Raw genomic sequence first — 24755 nt, forward strand, 5'->3', positions numbered from 1 at the left:
ACATTTTGTATACATTCTCTTGAAATCATATTTTGAAGACAAAATTGTAGTTAAAATTTTGAAATCATATTTTGATTTCATAATTTTAATTGAAATCGTTGAAAATACGATTTCAACTCACATGGCAGTGCTATTGCATGTACAATGAGTTAATTACTTTTGAATTTTGTCTTTAAGAGAGAGAGAGAGAGAGAGAGAGCTATGTCTTGTTCAATTCTTTAACTTGACTTTCTTGAGTCTTTTGGCTGAATATTACAGATTCTCGAGTTTATTTGCGTTATAGGTACTGTTCCAAGTTATTTAGGGAATTGAGGAAAGAGAGTGAATTTCGGCAACAGTGTTGCCGAAATTCTAACAAAAGTATGAGAGAGAAATAAAAAAAATGGGAGAGAGAAAATTTTGAATTTTGGTAATCTCGTTACTGAAATTCCTGCTGCCCAAGTGAGTGAGTGCCCGAAGTGCTAGGTGAGTGTTTGAAACCGGAAACCAACTGTGGCAATGCCATTGCAGAAATTGGAGGGAAAAAAAAAAAAGAGAAAACAATTGTGGCAACCAAGTTGCCGAAAATGGGGGGAGAGAGAAAATTTTGAATTTCGGTAATCTTGTTACCGAAATTCTTGCGCCCAAACTACTGCCCAAGTGAGTGAGTGCCCAAAGTGCTAGGTGAGTGTCCGAAGCTAGAAACCAATTGTGGCAATACCATTGCCGAAAATAGAGGGGAAAAAAAAAGAGAAAACAATTGTGGCAACCAAGTTGCCGAAAATGGGAGGGGAAAAAAAACCAATTGTGGCAAGCTGAAAATGGGAGGAAAAAAGAAAAAAGAAAAAAGAAAAAAAAGAAAAAAAAGAAAAAAAAAAAAAGAAAACTAATTGTGGCAACCAAGTTGCCGAAAATGGGAGGAAAAAGAAAAAAAATAAAGAGAATTGTGGCAACTAAGTTGCTGAAAATGGGTGGAGAGAGAGAGAGAGAGAGAGAGAAATGTCCGGATAAAAAAAAAATTATGGAGGAAGTCAATCACCTCACTTCTTCCTCTCTTCATCTGACTCTTATTCTCTTCTCCATGTACTTTGGAATATATTCCTTGATCATTCCCAATGAAACCTAGTCTACTAATATGATGAATCTCTATAATGGATTCTGATTCTTTTTTGTCTTTTCATTTCTCTCTTTTGTTATAAAAGACGGGCACATCACTGAAGCATTGATTCTTATTTTCTACTCTTAAACAAAAGTACATTGTTCTAAGAAAAGTACATAGATATTCTTATTCAGATTCTTATCCATGCATGAGAGAAATTTATGGAAAAAAAAATGATTGATGTGCACGGTGTAAACAAAAAAACTGATAATTTTGCAGAGATTCTTTGCAGGATTTGCAGAGATTTATAAATGATTGATGTGCACTGTAAACAAAAAAACAAATACACTAAGATTTTTTGCAGAGATGATCTGTGTTGTATTTGGTAAATTTCTATTAGTACAATTTAAAGTACATAGATATTCTTATTCAGATTCTTATCCATGCATGAGAGAAATTTATGGAAGAAAAAATGATTGATGTGCACGGTGTAAACAAAAAAAAAAAAAAAAAAACTGAGAATTTTGCAGAGATTCTTTGCAGGATTTGCAGAGATTTATAAATGATTGATGTATACTGTAAACAAAAAAAACAAAGACACTGAGATTTTTTGCAGAGATGATCTGTGTTGTATTTGGCCAATTTCTATTAGTACAGTTTAAAATCTAAGAATTTAACTTATACGAAACTTGCATCCTATTTAAAAAATACTAATGTTACTTTAGTTTCCACGTTTCTTATTTTCCACTCTTTTTCCCCTAAAAATTCTATCAGTCTTCTTCTCCACTCTTATTCTCCTCATAATTCTATCAATCATTTTCAATTCATGCGTGTCATACATTCTACAACAACTATAAGGAACAACACTTGCAAATACCTATCCGTCTTTATCTCTTACAAGGTGAGTTACATCTCTTAAGTAGTTACTTTTATTTTTATAATATTCATGTTGATATGTTTTAGGGGCATAGCTAAGCATGAAAATTTTGTTTTTGTTAAATTATTTGTTCATGAAAATCTTGTTTTTGTATTATATGTTTTGCAACATGAACTGATTTGTATGATATGTTTTAAATTATGTGTCTTGCCTAAAATTTCATATAGCAAAAATATATTTCAAAATTGACATAAATTTTCCTTAAAAAAATTATTACTTTGTTAGCCTAAATTATACATGTATGCTATAAGAAAACCCCCCCAAAAAAAAAAAAAGGTTAGTATATGCTCCTAAATCAAAAATCTAAGTTTTAGGTATAATAATAATGACAAAAATTGTACGATATTAGAAATATTTATCTATTATCGTATGAATGCATGAGAAATATAATTTGTCTTGTTTTAAAAGAAGCAAAATGAAGAGTTACATAAAATAATTTACGTAACCATAACAGATCATTCTAAATAATTTTAACTACTATGATAGACAATAATTAATTATCAGTGAACTAATCCTCTTTAATAGAATTCTCTTTGCTCTAGCTATTTAAACATTAAATATTTTTAATAGATTACCTTCTTGTATTGCATTTTAATGGTTGTGTAGTGTTAATATATTAATACTACTTTTATGTTTTAGTGTGAATGGCAGAAAAGTTTATCATTTTTCTCATCCATTCCGGTGGAACATGGCGAAAATGGGGTTTATTATGAAGGGTCACCTCCTTCTATGGTTCCATTAAGCTGGGGTGTGACATTTGAAGATGTATGTGAGAAAGTAGCATCCACGCTTCATATAAACAGAGAAGATTCAAAACTTACTATTTGGTATAAATTTCATTTTCAATGTCATCCACATCCTGTGAATTACTAACAAGTTTTGGTAGAAGATGATAATGGTGTCAATGCAATATTCGATATGTTAGGCTGCTAATATGGTTTTGTAGGTGCAGAGTTGTACGTGGGTGTGGAGCCCATAAGAAGCCACCAAGATATTTTTCCCATTCGATATGCCAACGAAGGACCGAGTGCATCGTTTAGTTATTCACATGGCGGGCACTTTCATGATCCATATGCCACTCATACTAGTCATTATTCTGAAGATGTGGCTCGTTCCCCAATCAACATTGGTGATGTTGACTATCATGCTTCATATACCCATGTTGCAACTGAGAACCAACATGCTCCTTATCGGCCAATGAACACCAATGATGCTAACTATGATAATCCAATTGAGCATGTCGCACCAGAGTTTGAAGCTCAGTATGACCAAACCGCCACTCAGAGAGCTGCTAATGATCCCAATGATACACACCGCATAGCTGCTACTACTGAAAATGTGATCCATACATTATCAGAAAGGATGCGGACCATGGATAGTGATGACCAACTTGATAACGACGAGGTCCTTGATGATGTTGGAGATGAACAGGAGCTTCCCAATGAACCTAATCATGAAAGCAGTCCAGCAATGACGTTCCATCAACCTTCATCACTAAGCTTTTCACATAACACATGGGATAATATGATTGATCCAACCCCACCATTTGAAAAGCCCATTCAGAGTACTTGGGACCCTACCCAAGAGTTTTATGTGGGCTTGCTTTTTTCTGATAAGGATGAACTACAAGCTGCTGTTAAACAATATCACATCAAAAGAAACCAAACATTTAGTGTAAAAGAGTCAGATCCAGCATGTTGGTCTGTACGTTGCAAACATTGTTCTTGGTGTCTTTGAGCATGCTTCCGGGAAACACATGGGTTCTTTGAGGTTAGGAAATACAATGGTCCACACACATGTACGGAGTCCACGCTCACATAAGATCACGAGCAATTAGACATTCATATTATTGAGAAATAGTTGAGGGATATTGTCAAAAATTATTCAAATATAAGGATTTCTTCGCTTCAACAAAGTCTTTACAATAAGTACCAATACCGGCTTTCTTATTTTAAGGTGTGGGAGGCAAAACAAAAGGCAATTGGTAGAGCATTTGGTGATTGGGACAAATATTACCAATTATTGCCAAAATGGTTGAAAGCTTTGACTGATTCAAACCTAGGCAGCAGGGTTATTTGGAGAACAGTACTTGCTACTGTGCCAGGCTATGCCATATTCAAGAGAGTGTTCTGGGCTTTTGCTCCATCAATTGAAGGTTTTCAACATTGTAGGCCAGTAATTAGTATAGATGGAACTTTCCTATATGGTAAGTACATAGGTAAGTTATTGATTGCATCAACGTGGGATGGTGAGAATAGACTTTTTCCACTTGCCGTTGCCATTGTGGAGGAGGAATCTGATGATAGCTAGTATTGGTTTTTACGTTGTATTCAGTATAATGTCACTAATCGAGATGGGTTGTGTCATATCTGATCGTCACCCTAGTATAATGTCAACGATACAGGTTATATGTGAATCGACACATTGGTATCATCGTTTTTTCCTTCGCCATGTGGCTAGCAATTTCAATAAAAAAATTGGGAATAAAAACTTAAAGGCAATGGTAATATGGACAGGCATGGAGAATCAACTATAAAAGTATCAAATAACCAGGGATAGAATTACTCAATTAAATGCAGATGGTTATAAGTATTTAAGGGAATTACCAATGCAGAAGTGGACGTTAGCACATGATGGTGGACATTGTTATGGGGGGCAATGACCACAAATTTGCCTGCCCATAACTGCGTTAGTCAAGCTTACATACTACCGTTGTGTAGCCTACTTTGCCAATCGGTATACTAAGGCACGTGCAAAGATTACAGCCGGTGAACTCATTACAGTCTATGCAAAGAATAAATTCAATAAATGGGAAAAAAAAGGCACCAACGCATTCAGTTACAGTGTTTAGTCATGAAGATGGTCTATTTGAAGTCAGAACACCAATAAACCCTAACTCTGCATATAGAGGTAATCATCGTCATTAGGTAAATTTGAGGCAGAGCACTTGTAGTTGTCAAAAATGGCAGGTTTATAGGATTTCGTGCTCACATGTCATTGTCATGTGTAAATATCAAGGCATCTCTGTAATGTGATATATCGACTGTTGCTACCATTTGGAAGAACAAGTTACTTGTTATGCACCTAGATTTCGCATGGTTCCAGACAGTGTACATTGGAATGAGCCTGATTTCCTGGTCTTGTATCCTAATGTCAAGTTGCACCATGCAAAGGTTAACCAAGATCAACTCGGCTTCTAAATAAAATGAATTTAGGGATAGAGCATCAACCAAGACCATTGTGCAGCCTCTGTAAGGAAGAAGGCCATAACAGAAGAACATACCCTACTCGAACTGTGGCTGGCTCCACTAGTATCTTTAATATATAAACATTGAGATTAAAAAATTACAATATTTGAAGGTCCATATTTTACAAACGATCTATATAAAAAATTACAAACTAAGGAAATAATTTCCAATTAAATTAGGGGGCCGAGAAGTTTATTACAATTGCGATACGAAGTGAAGGAATGTAGGAATTATAGAGTGATACTTGTAAGAAAAGAAAGAAAGAACAAAAAAAAAAAAAAACATAATCAAATAATCATAAATATCTTCTAAAAACAAAAGAACAACAATAAAAAATAATAACATTAATATAACCATATATAATATTTACAATATATTAGCGTATAATATTTATAAAGCATATAATTAATTTTTATACCAACTAAACTTTAAAGAAAAAGAAACACAAATGTACGATTTATTGTACTAAATAAAAATAAAAATAAAAATAAAAATAATACACATACAAATCTTTACTATAAACCAACAAACATATTATACAATATATTTTTTTCCAAGTAATAGATGTAATAATTGATAATAAAAAAGTAAAATTGATTATAAAAAGATCACAATAATACAATTTATTACAATTTTTGTGGTCATATACTAATAATAACTGATGATGCGAAGAAAATCAGTAAGCTGGATGCTTCGGACTTGAAAGGACTACTTGCTGTTTTGATGGCCTGAAAAAGAAAGAAAAGTGATCAAAGGTGACCGGGGTCGCCGGCCAAAAACCCTCCGATAGAAAAGTTAGTCTTCTCTCTATAATTTTGGAGTTTCAACTTTTGAGGAAATATATCACGTACATTTGTTTGGTCTAAATGGACGTTTATATAGTGTCCTAAAGACAGTTATCAAACTTGTAACCTCCCTTGGATTCGAGGAGGTGTGAGGGTTCAAAGATAACTTCCACAACTGCTTAGGAGTTACATATTTCTCACATAACGGTTACTGGAAGTTATGCGTGTAATAAGAAGTTGTAATACACACTTAAGAATTTTCCTAAGTGTGAGGGCCTCGTCCGAGGGTCCTCCGGTTGAGCGTACCTCGCTTAGGAACAAGGTCGTTCCCTCTGTGGACGACCTTTGTTCAGGACGAGGTTTGTGGCTCACTCGGATGAGACGGCGCAGTTTTGCCCCTTGACCATGCGAAGATCGTCCAAGCTTCTTCCGGCATGGACGAGATAGTCATGGACAAGGTTCCCACAATCCTTGCTTCGCTGGCCTTGTCCTGGACGACCTCCATGGACGATGTTGGAGTTGGAACTTTATCATACCCTATCAATAACAATAAATAACATTAAATAATTTCAAAAATAACAAAACACATACATAAATTTAATTAGAGAGTTGAGATGCTTACCACAATTGTGATACTAACTAAAAGAGTGGGAATTATAGAGTGATACTTGCAAAAAAAAAAACACAATTAGATAATAATAAATAAACACAAAATAACAACAATACCAAAAATGTTTGTAGTCCTAACCATAAAAAAATCATTAATCTAAATTTTGAATAAAAACAACAACAACAACAACAACAACAATAATCATAATCATAATCGCATACAAACAATATTAACTACAACAATACATAATATTTTACAATGTATTAGCTTCTAATATTTACAAAGCATATATTTATACAATAATAATAAATCTATTAATTTCTAGAGCTGTAAGTTTTTTAATAAGCAAAGTAAAAAAAACTTATATTAAACCAAAACTTACAATCCTTAGTTCTGCACACTAAAGCAAAGCAAAAGAGTAACTAAACAATCGGAGGAGATGCAAAGCAGAAGAGTAATTTTGTGAGGAGATGCAGTCCTTCAAGAAGGGCACTTGCCTTTTATTAGGAAGAGGAGAAATAAAAAGACAAAAAAGAATCTCCTGTTACGAAAAGGAGGAATAAAAAGTCAAAAAGAATCTCTGAGATAGATTTTAGGCGTGATATGGTTTTATTGGGAATGATTAATGAATATATTCCAGGCAGAAAATAAGAATAGGAGAAAGAGGTGAATTGATTCGTTGATTGACTCCTCACAGGTACTTTTACAATATGAAATGAAAGAACATGACATACACACAAATTAGGTAAAAAAAACTACTAAAAGATAAGAATATGTTTATTATTTTTTTGGACAACAATTTCGCAACAAATTATAAGTGGCAGGTTGTTACTGGTTTGTTATTGTTGGGGCAAAAAAGCAATCTTAGCATTAGGTTCAAATTTGAACCCACAACAACTAACCACCTATGATTTGTTGTAAAAATATTGTAAAAATAAAAATGTTGTGGACGTACTTTTTTTTTTCCCTTCTATTTCGACAATGCCATTGCAAAGAATCTCTACAAAAATCTTTTTTTTTTTTTTTTTGTTTACAGTGTGCACATCAATCATTTTTTTCTTCTATAACTTTCTTTCATGCATGGATAGGAATCTAAATAAAAATCTATGTATTTTTTTAGAATAAGTATCAATGTACTCAGTGTATTTGAATTTGTTTCATATAGTACTTTTACAATACGAAATTAAAGAACATAACATACACACAAACCAAACTGCTTCGATCAAAAAAACTATTGAAGAATAAGAACAAGTGTACTATTTTTTTTTTGGTTCAGACAACTCTCTCTCTCCTCCAATTTTCGGCAAATCAATTGAAATTTTTTTTCCCTTCTATTTCAGCAATGCCATTGCCACAAATCCATTGTCACATTTTTTTTCCCTTCTCTTTTTTTATTTTTTATTTTTTCCTCCATTTTCGGCAACTTGGTTGCCACAATTCTCTTTTTTTTCCTCCCATTTTCGGCTTGCCACAATTGGTTTTTTTTTTTTTGCCCTCCCATTTTTGGCAACTTGGTTGCCACAATTCTTTTTTTTTTTTCCCCCCAATTTTCGGCAACTTAGTTGCCACAATTCTCATCTCCCCCCCCCCATTTTCGGCAACTTGGTTGCCACAATTGTTTTCTCTTTTTTTTTTCCCTCCATTTTCGGCAATGGTATTGCCACAATTGGTTTCCAGCTTCGGGCGCTCACCTAGCACTTCGAGCACTCACTCGCTTGGGCAGTAGTTTGGGCAGCAGGAATTTCGGTAATGAGATTATTGAAATTCAAAAATTTCTCTCTCCCACTTTTTCTATTTTTCTCTCATACTTTTGATAGAATTTTGGTCACACCGTTGCCGAAATTCACTCTCTTTCCTCAATTCCCTAAATAACATGGAACAGTACCTATGACGCAAATAAACTCGAGATTCCACAATATTCAACCAAAAGACTTTGACTTTCTTTCCCTTTTTAGGCCATAAAAAATAATGAAATGTGTCTAGGTAAGGAATTTTTCACCTTTTGTTTGTATTTTGACTTTTTTTTACTCTTTCTTTAGAGCATTTTTAGCAAATTTTCTAAATGTTTTTACTGTTTGGAGAGTAAACAGGTATATATACTTTTTACCTACCTACTTTTTCAAATACACTTTTCAACCGACTCTATCATTTCTGTCTCATTTAAATATTATCTCTTAATTATTTCTTCATCTTTTTTTAATCAACAAGAAAGAGAAAGAATTGATATAATACTACTTGTTGGAACTTTCTAATAAAAAAAATTCAATTGCTAATAAATAGTAGCTCATCAAACTTGGTGAGCTACTGTTCATGAGCACTTTTTTTTTTTTTTTTTAAAGATTTAGAGGGACCATTGGAGACCTATTTTTTGGTTTCACTCTCCATGTAATATCTCTAAAACTTAAAATTTTCCAAAAAACCATTGTCACTCTAAAAAACTTTAGCACTATTCTCTCTTGGGCAAATTACAATTTACCCACCTATGGTTTTGTCGAAATTTAAGTTGTTTATCTGTAATTTGAAATTTGACACTTTACCCACCTGAGGTTTGATCAAAATTTAAGTTGTCAACCTGTAGTTTGAAATCCAATGATGCAAGTATTCCGCTGGATTCTTTTTTATCTTATTTGATCTTGCATTTTTATTTTTATTTTTTGTGTTTTTGTAGGAGAGAGACATACATATTTAGTCATATTTTTAACAGAGGTGGATTACAAAACTCTAACTAAACTAACCTCAAGTGAGTAAAGTGTCAAGTTTCAAACTATGGGTATGCAATTTAAATTTCAGCCAAACCACAAGTGGGTAAGTTGTAATTTACCCTTCTCTCTTTCTCTGGTATCCATATTAGTACAAGGTCAAATTTCTTTTGGGAAAAGTATAATTTTGGTCCTACAAAACTAAGGTAAGTTCTTATTTTTTCAATCAAACTTAAAACTTCGAATTATGTCCCTAAAACCTCGAAGGGGAACAATTTTGTGCCTTCCTCTGTGGATCTTGAAAAGCTATAATTTAAAGTAAAATAAATATAAGATCTAGATTATTCCAACTCATTTAAAAGTTTATAAATTAACCTAATAGTAAAAATTTAACTTTGCTTAAATTAAACTAAACACAATTGCATCCGTTTACATTTGCATGTGCTTTGGTACAAATTAAATTAAAATAAAACCAAAGCCACATCAGATAATACACGATTCAGAAGCCCAAGTCTAGCCCGAAACACCTAAACTTGGTTTGATCCATCAAAATAGTCCAAAGCCTATCAAATTGAAAACCAAGCCCTGGCCCATTAACGCTGAACTTGGTTTGACCCATCAAAATAGCCCAAAGCCTATCAAATTAAAAACCAAACCCAAAGTCCATCATACTTAAAACCAAGCCTAAAGCCCTTTAAGTTCAATTCCAGCCAAAATCAGAAAAGCGCATTATACCTAGACTTCACTATATATATACAAAACTACCTAATCAAAATTTTGAAATTACAAAAATACCCCACAATTTTCAAAATTATGATAATGCCTCTAATACTCCCATAAATTACCCTATTACTCCTAAACTTCTAGAAATTTAAAAAATAGGGTAAATTCCACTAACATACCCTGAGATTTTGACTGATGCCAACCAGGTTCAAGACTTTTCAAAACTACCCAGTTTGATCCCTGAAGCCAACTTAGACTGAAAACAGTTAGTTATTTTTTCTTAACTATTTTAGGGACTAAATGGACTTTAGAGACCAAATTAGTTAGTTTTGAAAAGTCTTAGACTTGGTTGGCATTGACTCAAACCTCAAGAGGTGTAAATGGAATTTACCCTAAAAAAAAAAACTCCCTATTTTTCGAAAGCTACACAAAGGTCTTAAAACTTCTTATAAATTATACAATTGCCCTTATAATTAATTGAAATTACAATTCTACCACCCAATTTTCCTTAAATTGTATAATAACCCGTAAGGCATCAGTGCATCACATAAATTACCTAAATTCCTTCAAATACCATAAAAAATTACAATGCGCTTGAAATCTCTAATCACAAAATAGACCCACAACTTCACACTAAAAAAACCTTCGATACCAATAAAATGTCTAAAATAAAAATAAAAAAAACCAAAATTCATTAAAATGACCAAAATACCCTAAAATCACATAAATCACCAAATTAACCCTAACTTATACACTATTTAAAATGTCCCCCACGATGATCAAACTCATCAAATTGACCTTGAATTATATCAAATGACCAAAATGCCTCTAACCTCTCACATTGACCAAATTTGCCCTAGCTATCACAAAAATGACCAAAATATCCCTACAAACCTCCAAAAATTACTAAATTAAGTCCAAAACACACTAGTACCAAACAACCCCTAATTTGCTCCAAAATTATGAAACTCCAATTACATGTAGATACCGTTTGACTTTTTATTTTGAAAGAGATAAAAGATTGTTGTGTACCAATTACACGTAGTAGTGTCTATGTTGTATACATATTCTTTAACTTTTTGAAAATTGAGTTGTTTAAAAAGTTGTACCAAGGAAAATAAATAAAAACTTTAAAAAAGTTGTTCTTTGAAAAAAAAAAAAAAGGGGTTTGAAGAAGCATTACAAAATGGGAACATTTTTTTTTTTTGGGTTAAATAAAATGAGAACATAATTACACATACATTTTTTTTGAAAAAAAAAATATCTGTATACGGTTTGATTTTATAGTATTTCCTAAACCGTGTGTGTGCACAAATTCAGCATAGTTATCTATATTCATTATAAAAAAAAAAAGCCATAGTTACTTATCTATAAATGGAATTGTTTCCTTTTTTTCATTTCTTTTTTGACAACAGGAGAGTTTGACTTTGAACCCAGGGCCTGATGGTTAAAGTAGTGTTTAAAAACTAAAGAACTATTAATACCAATACCAACTCTTTACGTATCTAATCCACTAATGCCAATGGAGACAAAACAGATAGGTTTCGTCTCCGAGTTTGAATAAACATTGGCTGACTTTGAACGTTGGTCCCCACTTCCAACACAGAACACACACACACCGGTGACCAAACCAAGGAAAGACTATTTAGATCAACATTTACAAGAACACTACTTTTTTATTAAAAAAATTATATAAATGTTAATTTATGTTAGCTGTTTTATAATAATTATTTTTTATCGTCAAACTAAAATATTATATAAATCTAATTTATACTAAAAAATAACTGCAATCTATAAAAAACTTATTTGATTAAAATAACTGCAATCTACAAATTTACTAGAAGAAAAGTGATTAAAGAAAACAGCTGTAATTAAAAAAAAAAAAAAAACCAACAGTGTCAACAAGAGAAGCAAGAAAAAAAAAAAAAAAACACAAACACAGTGTGCAAAACAAAAAGTCAATAAGTGCAACCTGTGCCTTTTGGCAGCCATTGTTTGGCTCTCTTTAAAGACTTACTCGGCCATCAAAAACAAAACTTACTATACATACATACGCACACACGGTTACTCATTCAACGATTCTTTCCTCATTGTACATCCCTATATGTCTTGTTTTGTTTACCAATATTCTGTTTTCTAAGTGGTTCTATTATTTATCATCTCTCTCAGAAAAAAAAGAAAAAAAAAAAAGAAGAAAAAAAAAAAACTAATTACCTGGGAATTGATAATTCAAGTCCTGTGTAAATTTGGTCTCTCTTGTTTTGTTGGGAATTTGGCTGTTCTTGGATCGGTGAGAGAAATTCTTAAACACCCAATTGGTAATTTTTTTTTTTTTTTTGTTACTTCCTTTCTGGGTTTCTGTATGTTGGACTGTTTGGATGATCAGAATTCTCTGTTTTGATGTTGCAGGTTGTGAAAAAAAAAAGTTGTTTTTCTGAGGTGGGGTTTTGGTGTTGGTGAGGTAGATGTGGAGTGGGAGAGGAAGAAGGTGAGGTGGGGCTGAACTATATGGATAGTTTGTGTTGCTTCAATTCTGTGTCTCAGGTCAGGATATCTCCACCTTTTTCAATAACCTTTTTTTTTAATTTTTAATTTTTTTTTTATGTATTGATATATTTTTCAAGTATTTGTATTCGTAGACTTTGCTAATTTTGGATTTTAAAAAAAAAAAAAATGGAAAAGGCATATATGATTTATCTAGGTATGTGGCAACTTTTGTAGTAGAATTAGAGATTTTATGTGGAATGTTTAAATTTAGTGAGAGGGTTGGGTTTGTTAATGACAAGATAAGGAAAATTGTGCTTCTCTTTTTGGTATAATTCAGGTTAAGTCTTGTGTTTTTGGCAATTTTTCCTTTTTAAAAATTTTCTGCAACATCTTGGTGCTTCTCTCCCTTCTCTGTATGTTTCAAGCAAATATGAGGGTAAATGAAAAGAGATGCTTAAAAATGTTTAAAAAAAAAAATTTCTTGAGTTAAAAATTACACTTAGGAGACTTCTTTTAGCATTTTTTTTTTCTTCACTTCCATTTTTCAGTTTGTTAACCTAATATGCAAAACTTGATACGCGGTTCTTGCAGGCGGGGTTGTGTATCCGGGGCACTCAATAGTGGGTGGGTGGCCCTGCCTTGAAGTTCCTTGTCATCAAAGAACTTAATTTGAATAATTTTGAAAATGACAATGCTGAAAACATTTTAACTTCTCTAATAAATAGACCATATATAGGGAAGTAACTTTTTTTTTGATAGGTCATATATGGGGAAGTAATTGAAAACTGTTTTCATGAATACAATATCAGCACTTTTACTTTATCATCTTTCATTTAGTCAGGTTGCAATAATGAAATCTGTTTTTCAATTTAATCTAAGTCACATTTTTCTCTTGTTTTTGTGGAAAACTTCTTTTGTTCTTGGATATGTGGATTCTGCAAATGGTAGGAATAGTCCCAGCAGTCTGTCTTTTACTGCATCAGATGAACAATCATTAATTCGTTTACAAATTCATACATTTCCTTCAGTATGGTGGAAAGTAACTTCCTTTCTTTAGTGGGTTGTGCTCTCTTTCAATTGCTAGCCTTATACTGATCAATCTATGCTAGTGTTTATTGATATTTGTCACAATTTTCACTTCCACAATAATAAGCACCCACAAAAGGTGGGTGCCAAGCTTTCCTATTCATCATTTTTGTATCGAAACAATTGCATTCTTAATTTTGGTTTCCAAATCAACTTTTGAGTGTTTGATTCATAGATTTTCTTTAGAGTGCTGATAGTGATATTGATAATGGGGTAAATCATTGGGTTGTATGCTCGTTGCTTTACAAGCTAGTCATGCTGAAAATTTGGATAATCCCAGCTAAACATGAAATTTTGGATGGGCCATATATTTCTTGGTTTGTTTCAGAGTTTGTATCATTAAATAAAATTATATATTGCCTCTTAGATATATATGTCTTGTATTATTTTGTTATATTTTTCCATCCTTTGTGGTGATTTTGAGCAATACAGGATTCGGTTTTACATTTCATCTGTTAGAGCATTCTTCTTTCCCTTTAAAACTTTGCATGAGTTATTTGGATGTTGAAATTTCCTTGTCCTTAGGTTGGAGGACGCTCTTCATGTAGCTCTGGCAAGGGCAGGAGCCAGCAGGGCGCAGTCAAGTATGGCTTCAGCCTAGTTAAAGGGAAAGCAAATCATCCCATGGAGGATTACCATGTCGCAAAGTTTGTTCACATCCAAGGGCGCGAGCTTGGACTTTTTGCTATTTATGATGGGCATTTGGGAGATAGTGTACCTGCCTATCTACAAAAGCATCTGTTTTCTAATATCTTAAAGGAGGTGAATATTTGGTCCAAAAAGATGCATTATGTTTATGTGTTTGAATTGCTAACTTAAGGTGCATTTGAATTTTTCAAGGGAAAATATCTTTCGATTTTGCTTTATGTTGCATTTAAAATGTGTATTTCTTGTTGGTTGTAGAAATTGCAATTAAGTATCAATTGTACATTCAAGATTACTCATTTAACTTGCTTTTGGTAATGTAATTGGTAATACTGTCTTGGAAAAAGAAGAAATGTATTGGATACCTTTAAAAAGATTGGTATGGTACTGATCTCATGGTATGATATGGATTTAGTTTTTTGGTGATATCTTAAAGCCCTTTTACATAACTGGTTTACTGTATGCACTTATTATGTTATGTTTAATCATCAATTCCAGGATGAGTTTTGGACTGATCCCAACAGGTCCATTTCTAAAGCCTACGAGAGAACAGACCAGGCAATTCTATCACACAATCCTGACTTGGGGCGAGGTGGATCCACTGCAGTCACCGCAATTCTGATCAACGGTCAGAAGTTATGGATAGCCAATGTTGGAGATTCACGAGCTGTTCTTTCAAAGAGGGGGGTGGCAATACAGATGACCATTGATCATGAGCCAAACACTGAGCGCGGCAGCATTGAGGACAGAGGTGGATTTGTGTCAAACATGCCAGGTTCTTTTACATATCCTCAGACCCTTTGTGTATATGTGGGTGGGTGTGGGTGTGGGTGTGGGTACATGTATGTGCCTGTCTGTGCGCACACCCATTTGACTTTCAAACTAGAAGCCTTTCTTGATTGAGTTTTTGGTGAAAACTAACGTGAGTCTTATATTTCCAAATATGTTCTGGCCTGCATCTGGTTATAGGCCTTGCATTGGAGGTTTTTGGTCCTGCTAATTGTATATTACTTTGCATATCAAAAGAATGTAGAAAGGATCATCTTTCCTGATTTGTGAGCAATACTGCGTTTAGATGAATAAGTGCTGATTGTGATTAACCTCAAAATGGGATGTGTAAAGTAGTTGTCAATGTGCTTTACATTGATAGGGTTTTTATCTAGCAAATAAGTATATTGATCTGAACTGTGCAGAGAGGAAGGATGAAATTGATTGGAAAGGATTGCTGTAAGAAGTGATGGTTGATGAAAACCAAATACTGGAATAAAATTAGGATGGACTTAATAGATCCTTGTCAAGTAAGGTACTTGTGGTATCTATTTGAAATTCGTGAAGTTGCATCCAGAATAGCCCTAAAAAAAATGAACTTGAAAATGTGGAATTACATTTGAGACTTTGAAAGAAAATGGGGATGATTGCCTATCTTGTTCAAGTGACAACGTCAGTAATGGTCAAAATGTTGACCTTCCTTCAAATTGGACTCAACCTAGCATGTCCTATGTTTTGTGTCTTTTGAATCTATGGATCACATGTTGCTTCACTTTCCTTTATTTTTTTCGGATCATGAATTCTCAACTCTGTATTGTTTTGGTGCCCATGAAGTTGGAGAGGTTTAATTTTTGCGCCATACAAAGGATTGTAGTTAAGGAAGAGATCAAGTTGAGAAAGAATAATAGGGAACTGCACAGATTAGCTTCTTCCTATGGTGTATGCACTGCTTTAAGAAATTTTATAATGCGATGATACTTAACATAATCAGAGAAAAACTTATTGCATGATCATTATTGGAGGACCTCTCCCTTTCCTGCTGATAGGATTAGAAAACCTCCAATCCTTATTAAGCTATGGTACTTCTGGGACCTTCAATGATAATTATTGCTTTGTACTTCCATGGATACAGGACATGAGAACACAATATGAATGAGCTGACAAACAATTCCTCTCAAAACTATGAATGACATAGCAAGGACATAACTCGCTCTCTCTCTCTCTCCGTATACATGCACGCTCTCTTACTCTGATTATCAAAGCAATTGCATATCCTCTTAATTAGAAAAATATCCGTATGAAATGAAATCATTCCCAAAGTTTTTAGTTTGTGCCTCTGCATGACTATTGACTCAATTTCCCTAGATGATACACCTATGTCCCCACACAAATTTTATGCTGATATATGGAATGTTGGCACAACACCACTTATAATATGTTGTTGATTTTATGGAAAGGCAACATACCATATTATGAATTTCATTGTGGATTAGAACTTGGCCTCTTGTGACAAATTACACCTTGACTTTTTTATTTTTCCATTTTAAACCCGAGACTTTATAAGCCATGACAATCTAACCATCTGTCCATATCTGTTGAAAAGATGTAACAGAGCAACCTATCTAATAAGAGGACAATTTTCATTCAACACCACCATTTTGTCTTGTGTGGTTTATCTTCTTATCCACATTAAAAGAAACTCTAAGAGAGGACAAAAACAGGAGAGAGAGAGAGAGAGAGAGAGAGAGAACATAGGAGAGAGGGTAAAACATGGCTGTTTGGGTGTAGTGGGTGCCAATGAAAAGTGAGGAACTCTGAGAGAGGAAAAACACAGGAGAGAGAGAGAGAGAGAGAGAGAGAGAGAGCATAGGATAGAGGGTAAAACAGGGCTGTTTGGATGTAATGGATGCCAATGAAAATTTTCCTTCCGCCAGATAGGTTGCTCCAGTTGTGGTTTTTAACAGATATAGACAGAGTAGTTAGATTGCCATGACTTAGTATTTAAAATGACAATTAAAAAGTTTGGATATAGTTTGTCACAATGGATAAATCTAAGTTTTTTTTTTTTTTTCCTGGACTTTACCCTAGCTTTTATGTTGAACCTTTGGTTCTTATCCTTGAAAACCTTCCAATTACATTGTTCCCCTTAATGGACTGGATAATCACTGGAGAATTGAGTTTGAAACTTAAAGGTAACATACTCCATCTATTAAATGAGTGTATTTTTTTTTAAATAATTTTTTTTTGATAAGTACTGAAAATTTTATTAAAAGTCATAGAGTCACCCAAGTATACAGGATGTATACAGCTGGGGACTAAATGAGTGTATTAATATTCAGCTGGGTGCCTTTTCTTCATGCCTGTGCTGTACGATTACATACTCCAATGAAAATCTCATGGATCTTTAATGAAAATGGATTTAGGATGGAAGTTTTGATGAAGAATAAGGTTGTCTAATTCACTGCCTATAAGTTTTGTACAGAGAACATATTAAGGATGCATGGAAAGGAAGTTTTGGGTTTTTAGGTGGAGTAAGTCTCAATTGGTAATGGATTCAAATAAATAAGTTGACGTGATATTTCTATTTTTGGTGAGTGAGTTTTTGGCCCCATGGGAAGGGGAAAGGGAGATTCAAACTAGTGATCTCTGCTTTTTAAGGCATGGTCCTAAGCCAATTGTGTGGTCCCCTGGGGTTAATAAGTTAACGTGATAACAAAAACATCCGGCTAATGAACTATATCTCAAATGGCACTTTCTCTCCTTGTAAGTGCAAGGTGGAGGGTGAGATCCTAAGTTCCTACGTATGTAATTTGCCAATAAAAGAAAAATATCATTTGCTTGGGGTGGAGGTTTAATAGCAATGGGAAGTTTTTTTGTGCTTTATATTGAGACATTGCAAGGGTCAAATGTGGTGATTTGTCCTTGGGAGAGTGTTTGGTGTAGTAAGTGACATTCTTTGTGTGGATAGTAGCATTACAGAAAATTTTAACCGGTGATAACCTTCCTAGGAGAGGCATAATATTGGCAGACTAGTGTTGCATGTTAAATGCAGTGATGAAGCTAGGGATCACTTGGTAATGCATTTTGATGTTGCCCAAGAGTTGTGGTTGTTTGTATTTTCTTATGTTTTGTGTGTGTTTGGTGATGCTAAAGCAAGTTGCGGATGTACTCTTTGGATGGAAGAATTGATTTGGTAAAATGGAAGCTCCTTTGATTGGAATATGGTTCCCATACGTCAAATGTGGGTAATGTGTGGGAAGAGGAACAATCCCACATTTAATGGTGTGGAGGTATCAGTTATTGAGTTGAAATCCTCATATTTAAGAACTCTGTATGAGTGGTCTCACACTCTTGGATGTAATATGCATTCAATTGAGTTTATAGATGCTTGTTTTCTTAGAATAATTCTTTCACATTGCCATTTTTTAGGAGAGCTTTGCATATACATCCTTAGTACATAAAGTCTCTCCATTTTATTTAAAGTTATTTATTTGCAGAAAAAAACACCTGATTTACAATTTTAGAGCTAAGAAAGACCCTAACTAAGGAAATGTGAAAAACTCAAAGAAATAGGAATGCATAAGAGATCAGAATGACTTACTGAAGAGAGAAAGAGATCAGAATGATTTGGTAACTTCTACAAAGACAAGAGGACTGCAAATTAGACAGTTAACTTCCCTGATAAGCTAAACTTTTCAAATTGAAAACTTGCAATGCCTTGCTAAGAGCCTTGTATCTCAACTGACACCTCCTAATATTTCCAAAGGAGATGTTCAAGGTTCAAATTTCCTCTCCCCCTAGAACCTTAATTGCTGACACAAACCTAATAATGTATCCATGTCATGATTTAACATAAATATAGCAACTCCATTAATTCTAGACTGGGGGAGACTGTTATTTATGTGTCTTTGTGAATCCACTATATGTAACGTTTTTATTTATCTCTGTTTTAGCAATGTTTGCATGCAGAAGAATTGTAGATAGTAAAGGATGTTGAAGAAAATAACTTTCAAAGTTACTTATTAAAAAAATCAATTTTTTTTTTTTGTAAGTACTTATTAAAAAATATCTGTCTGACTTGCATGCTTTAAATATAAAAGAAGTTTAATACTTTTAGCAGTCTCCAAGCAAATTTGGGATATTGGTGGACATTATTATTGTGTATTTCTTTATTTATTTATAGGAGTAATGTGTATTTAAGCATCTGACTTGCCAGTTTTTACTTTTTTTGGTTTGTGTGCTGCTTATTTTTCTTGAAATTGTTTTATTGGCACACGCACACACAGTGTGTATTGAACCCACAACCTCACCCTCCACCTTCCTCTTACAAGGGGATGAGGTGACATTTGACCTAGAGCACATTGGCTTATAAATTTTCCTCTATCTAGCCCATTATTAAACTTTTGTGGATTTCTGCACCAAAGATGCCATTAACATGATGTTTATCTTGAATAGAAGTAAATGAATAGACCTTGAATAGAAGTAAAAGATACAAAGCTATATTGCTCCTAGGTATGAGCATAAACTACTTAGCCCGCCAAGGGTGAATGCACTTGATTACTTGGCAACTAGTAATGGGGGTTAAGGTTCCTGTAGATTTTATTGACTAGAGGCAAGTCCAAAGGACATGTGTGTGTGTTTTGGTAGGCCGAAGAGAGAGATTTCAATTTGTTTTCTTCCTCAATTCTTTTCTTTTCCCTTGTGTGTGTGTGTGTGTGTGTGAAAATTTTGGCAGGCCTAAGAGGGAAATTTTGAATTTTTTTTCCTTCCTCATTTCATTTCTTTTCCCTTCTCATTTACTAACCAAACAATGGAAAACAAGAAAAATAAAATTTTTCTTTTTTTCTTTTAACTAGTGGCAAACCAAGTATTGTAAACATAGTTTACTGCAATGAAATCATTTTAGATATTAAAACTAAGTGAAGAATAGTACTTACTGTTACTAGCTTCTAATGGATTTATACCATTCTTTTTTGGCAAAAACTTCTTATGTCTCTATTTTGGTAGGATAAGCTGTGTGTAATGGCATGTCATAAGTGCTAAAGTGGCTGCATATCAGATATATTATGGTGTATGACTAAAAGTCAATATATGTCAGGTGCCAATTTAAATTTTGAACCCATGGGGTTGAACAGAATTGGTAGAGAAAGGTGACGTAATTGCTTGATGAAGCTGGATGTTGCACATTAAACGACTTGTCCTTGGAATAATTTTGTATGAGTGAGGAAGGTCAGTCAGATGATTGTAAAAACAAGTAGAATCCTCTCATATGGTAGGACAACCTGGGCTTTTGTTGATACTGAGTGTGTTCAGTGTAGAAACTAGAATGGGGAGATCTGAATTATATGATCTACTGAAGGCTGCAATCTGGGCCCATTTTTGATGCAATGGTAAAGTCTTGTACTGAAAAGAACAAGTGCATGAGTGGAAGTCTTGAGAGCGTTCTTTTCATGCAAAAATACCGTAGGGCCTTATCCAGGCCACCGCTCTGGGACTCCTCTTAGTTGAGACCAGCACTGAGTATTTACATATTTACTAAAGGCTCTGCTCGCTATATCATGATGGCAGAAAATGGTTTATGTTTGATTGCATTAGGTCTCTTCCTCTTGTATGCATTTTTATTGAAATTTTATATTACATTAGCAAGCCTGCCACTAGTGTTTGTTCTTTTAGTGGGGAGTGCTACTCTTCTTTATTACTCATTTTCCCTTTTAACTTTTCCATACTTCTTAATCAGTCACCCTGTTATACTCTTATGAATTGTGAGTTCAATCTGAATGTGAAACCATACATGTGTTGGAAGTTTCTGGTCATAATAACAAATGCACGTTGCATACCATATTAGGAGACGTTGCTAGAGTTAATGGCCAACTAGCAGTTTCTAGAGCTTTTGGAGACAAGAACCTCAAGACCCATTTGCGATCGGATCCTGATGTACGTAATGCTGATGTTGATTCAGACACTGATATTCTCGTACTTGCAAGTGATGGTCTATGGAAGGTGATTAATCTCTCTCTTTCTCTCTCTCTTGCTGACATTATATTGTGTTTCTCTATATGGTTTCTTTTCAATTAATCCAGGTCATGGCTAATCAAGAAGCGGTTGATATTGCAAGAAAGACGAAAGACCCACAGAAAGCAGCCAAGCAACTTGCTGCCGAAGCATTGAATAGGGACAGTAAGGATGACATCTCCATCATTGTAGTCCGTTTCAAGGGGTAAACCAGAATTATAAATACTCCCAACATTCCAGAATATGTATTTTAAGGGTTTCTAGGCATGGGTGCAATTCTACTGGTTAAAACCAGTCGGAAATCTCTTGAAGTCATGCATAAATTTGGAATTTGTTTCAAAAAAGTTATTTATGCCCCCCTTCCCTACCTCTGTAAAATTAAAATTTCTTGCATTTAGGTTGTGTGATTTGATATTTCTTACATTTCTTTGATGTGTAGATTTCATACCATTATTTTTCTCTGTAATTTGCGTTGTGACATTAAAGCTGTGTGAAGGCGTTCATTAATTTATTATATAGAACAATGCATGGTATGTATGCAATTGTTACAATTGATAAGCAATGTATCATAGCATTGAAATGCTGCTACAAGGATTGACTCCATTTTAAGGATTGGTGAGTTAATGTTTAATTTGATGGCAAACTATACATGGAATTGTAATTTTAATATGTTTTGAATAAGCTCTTTATGTGCTTAAAGATTGTTTAAGCATTGGGGATACACCTTATAGAGTTGTTAAGCTCGAACCCTAAAATCTAGTGGCTGTCATTATGCGCTTAAGATTCGCTTACAATACATAGTTTTTTCCCAATGGTTTTACCAGATATCAATTTTTAAAATCTGAATCTTATCATCAAATAAACAGTGATGCAGACCTGATAATGGACTTGTGCATATTAAGCAATGGTGGATGGCAGTCATATTTGTTGAATGTTAAAGAATCAATGGCGTTGTGGTGCGTAGCTGCAAATGCTGTATCATAAAGATATGTGGAGATGCTAGGTAGTTCAAGTTGGTAAATTTTATGACAATGTGCCAAGACTATATTCGAATTTTACCTTTGGAGTGTATCTTTGCTTGAATAACCCATTCATTTAGATGTAATATATTTTTTTTAAAAAGGTTTGTCTTGTTGTGAAGCGCTTCAATATTGATTCAAATTGAACTATATAGTGCAGCATAAAAAATGGGATGGAGGATTGGTATTTTACTGAAAGTGGAACACAAAAAATGGGATGGAGGGTTTGTATTCTATTGAGACGGTATGTTTTATTCTCCGCCACTTAACAGTTTTATGTTAGGAAGAATGGATATTTTGGATATGGATATGGAATACATATATTAGGATTAAAGTTTAAATACTTATATAAAATATTTAGCATAAAAAATGGAAATGAAAAAATATAACTAAACGTCTTGTTACAAAAAATATCCTCTTATCTTTAATTAAAATATATTTTAACTTCTTTATATATTATTTTAATTAAAATTGTTAAATTTTGTACATGTATTTTATTTATTTTTATATTAATAAATTATTAAAATAATTATTACGTCTTCACTGTCCAACCTCAATCGAACCTCGGTCAGATCTCAAAAATTTTGAACATTTCATTTTTACGGTTTGTTGAAAGTTCCAGGTTTGAAAACCATGTATTAGAAATATGAATAAAAATAAAGCATACAAGAATGCCAATGTATGTATCAATGAAAAATTCCTTTAATCTATTCCATTTAACAACATATTTTATATTATCTTAGTATTTTTTTGTAACATATTGTAAAAAACCAACTCTTTTAAAATATCAATTATATAATTTAATGAACAAAAAAATTTAGCTACAAAATTAGTTGTATTCTAATGTTACAACCTTATTTTATAAAATAAACATTACTACATATTTTGAAAATCTAACCGTTGAATTACATGTTCTTTACATTCTTAATACTCATGTCTTTTTTCTTTTTTTGTTTGAACTCTTAATACTCATGTCAAATCTTGTGTCAATTGGATTTTATTTACTATATGATCATAAACTTGTATTTTATGTATAATTTTAAACTATAAAAACTTGTAATTTAAACAATTTATTGATGATATAGCTGTAAGGACCTAAAAACTCACAAACCTGCTAAGGCTCCTATTGCTGGTTTCCTGATTAAAGGTCCTTGTACAATATATTTGGTAGAGAGGGTCCAACAACAAAAGTCCCTCCTCCATCTCTTCCAGCCCCTATTTATATCATTCGTTCCTATCATCTCAACCTTACACCTTGCCATCTATCAAGCTTTTCCCCCCGACACCTGTCTGTCGGTAACAGAACAAAGTTCTAACTCTGCGCTATACACTGTTCAGGTCATATCTACATTAATGTAACAGACAAAACTGGTATTTTCTAATTAATGCGACCAGAAAGATTGGTGCCAGCCATTTAATGCAATCCTCTAGATTATCCTACTACATTCAGATATGTGCAATATGTCCCTTATGTCACCAGTGTCCATGCCACCTCATCTTCGGGTATCGTCAGGTGAATTTCCTTATTCCTTTATATCCTCTTGCTTGCTACGTGTCAGCCTTCCCTTCCTCGGGTCCTAGGGCTCCTGGGTCCTCGGCACCTCACAACAGCCCCTTTAACACTTGAATTATTAATCATAAATTAATAACCAAGTTTTAACTTCGCATACACGCTTCTTACCTGTCCCTTTGTTTTCACACGTACAGGCGTCTTTTCACTGCCCCATGACCCGCATCTGGCGCCTTGTATTCCACGATGGAGTATTTATGGAGTCTGGCGTTTCTTTTCCCGCGCACGTTCGACGGCTGGATGGATAATGTACGGCTCAGATTTCGCTCTTAGTTATGAGCGGGAAAGTTACCGCCCTTATTTTTACCTCATTACTTCCACTTCTCACTCCTATAAAAGCAAACCTTCAAGCTGGATGCATTTCATTTTGGCATTTTGAAGTATTAAAAGAAGAGTGAGCTCCCGATGACCAATTTTAAGCGATCTTCAGAGGTGTGTTCATTTTCCTTTTGCTTCTTTCTACTTGCTTGCTTTTCTCCTTTTGTCACGGGGATTAATGGGTAGGTACGCTAAGTTAGTTAACACAGACGAGGCAAAGGCTGCCTTTAAAAACCGATATAGGATCCCTGATGACGTAAACATCATGTATTGTGAGGAAGAAGAGATTCCACTCGTATCTCGCCTACCTGAATCCGTTTTGATTCCCATGATTGCGTTTATCGAGGGGGGCATGGAAATTCCTATGGGTAGAGTAACCAGGGATTTTTTAATAAACTATAGGCTTACCCCCTCACAGTGTTCCCCAAACGTCCTTAGAATTTTAGGATGCGTAGACGCGCTTAACCGAAGGATGGGGACCAATTTGACATGGCAAGATGTAAATTGGGTGTACAACTGCCAAAAAGGGGATATGACTAAATATTATATGAAATGTAGATTCCCTTCCGTTAGGCTGATCTCTTGCTTACCCGACTCGAGTAAAGGGATGGATGAAGATTACCTTGTCATCTCGGGCAACTGGCATGACGGCTTACACTGCCCTACCCGAGAAGGGACGCCAAGTAGTGTTCCCGAGGACTGACCTAGTACCTAGGAATGACCAAATTCTTTTTATGTGTTTTGCTTTGTTTAACATATTCATTCTAACA

At 34.0% G+C, this 24755-nt stretch overlaps 1 protein-coding gene across 2 annotated transcripts; it reads left to right on the plus strand.

Moving 5' to 3' along the window:
* Positions 1-12019: 12019 nt before the first annotated feature.
* LOC142642014 (putative protein phosphatase 2C 9) lies at positions 12020-21747 on the plus strand. Of its 2 annotated transcripts, none has more exons than XM_075816360.1 (6): positions 12020-12398; positions 12490-12624; positions 14179-14415; positions 14797-15073; positions 20912-21066; positions 21147-21747. In XM_075816360.1, the coding sequence occupies exons 2-6, from the start codon at positions 12589-12591 to the stop codon at positions 21285-21287; spliced, it is 846 nt and encodes a 281-aa protein (XP_075672475.1). In that variant the 5' UTR covers positions 12020-12398; positions 12490-12588; the 3' UTR covers positions 21288-21747. The 2 variants fall into 2 exon arrangements, with proteins under 2 accessions (XP_075672475.1, XP_075672476.1); XM_075816361.1 differs by having other exon boundaries at positions 12020-12370.
* The last annotated feature ends 3008 nt before the right edge of the window (positions 21748-24755 follow it).

The sequence above is a fragment of the Castanea sativa genome, chromosome 7 (assembly GCF_040712315.1).
Source record: "Castanea sativa cultivar Marrone di Chiusa Pesio chromosome 7, ASM4071231v1".
Classification (NCBI taxonomy): Eukaryota; Viridiplantae; Streptophyta; class Magnoliopsida; order Fagales; family Fagaceae; genus Castanea; species Castanea sativa.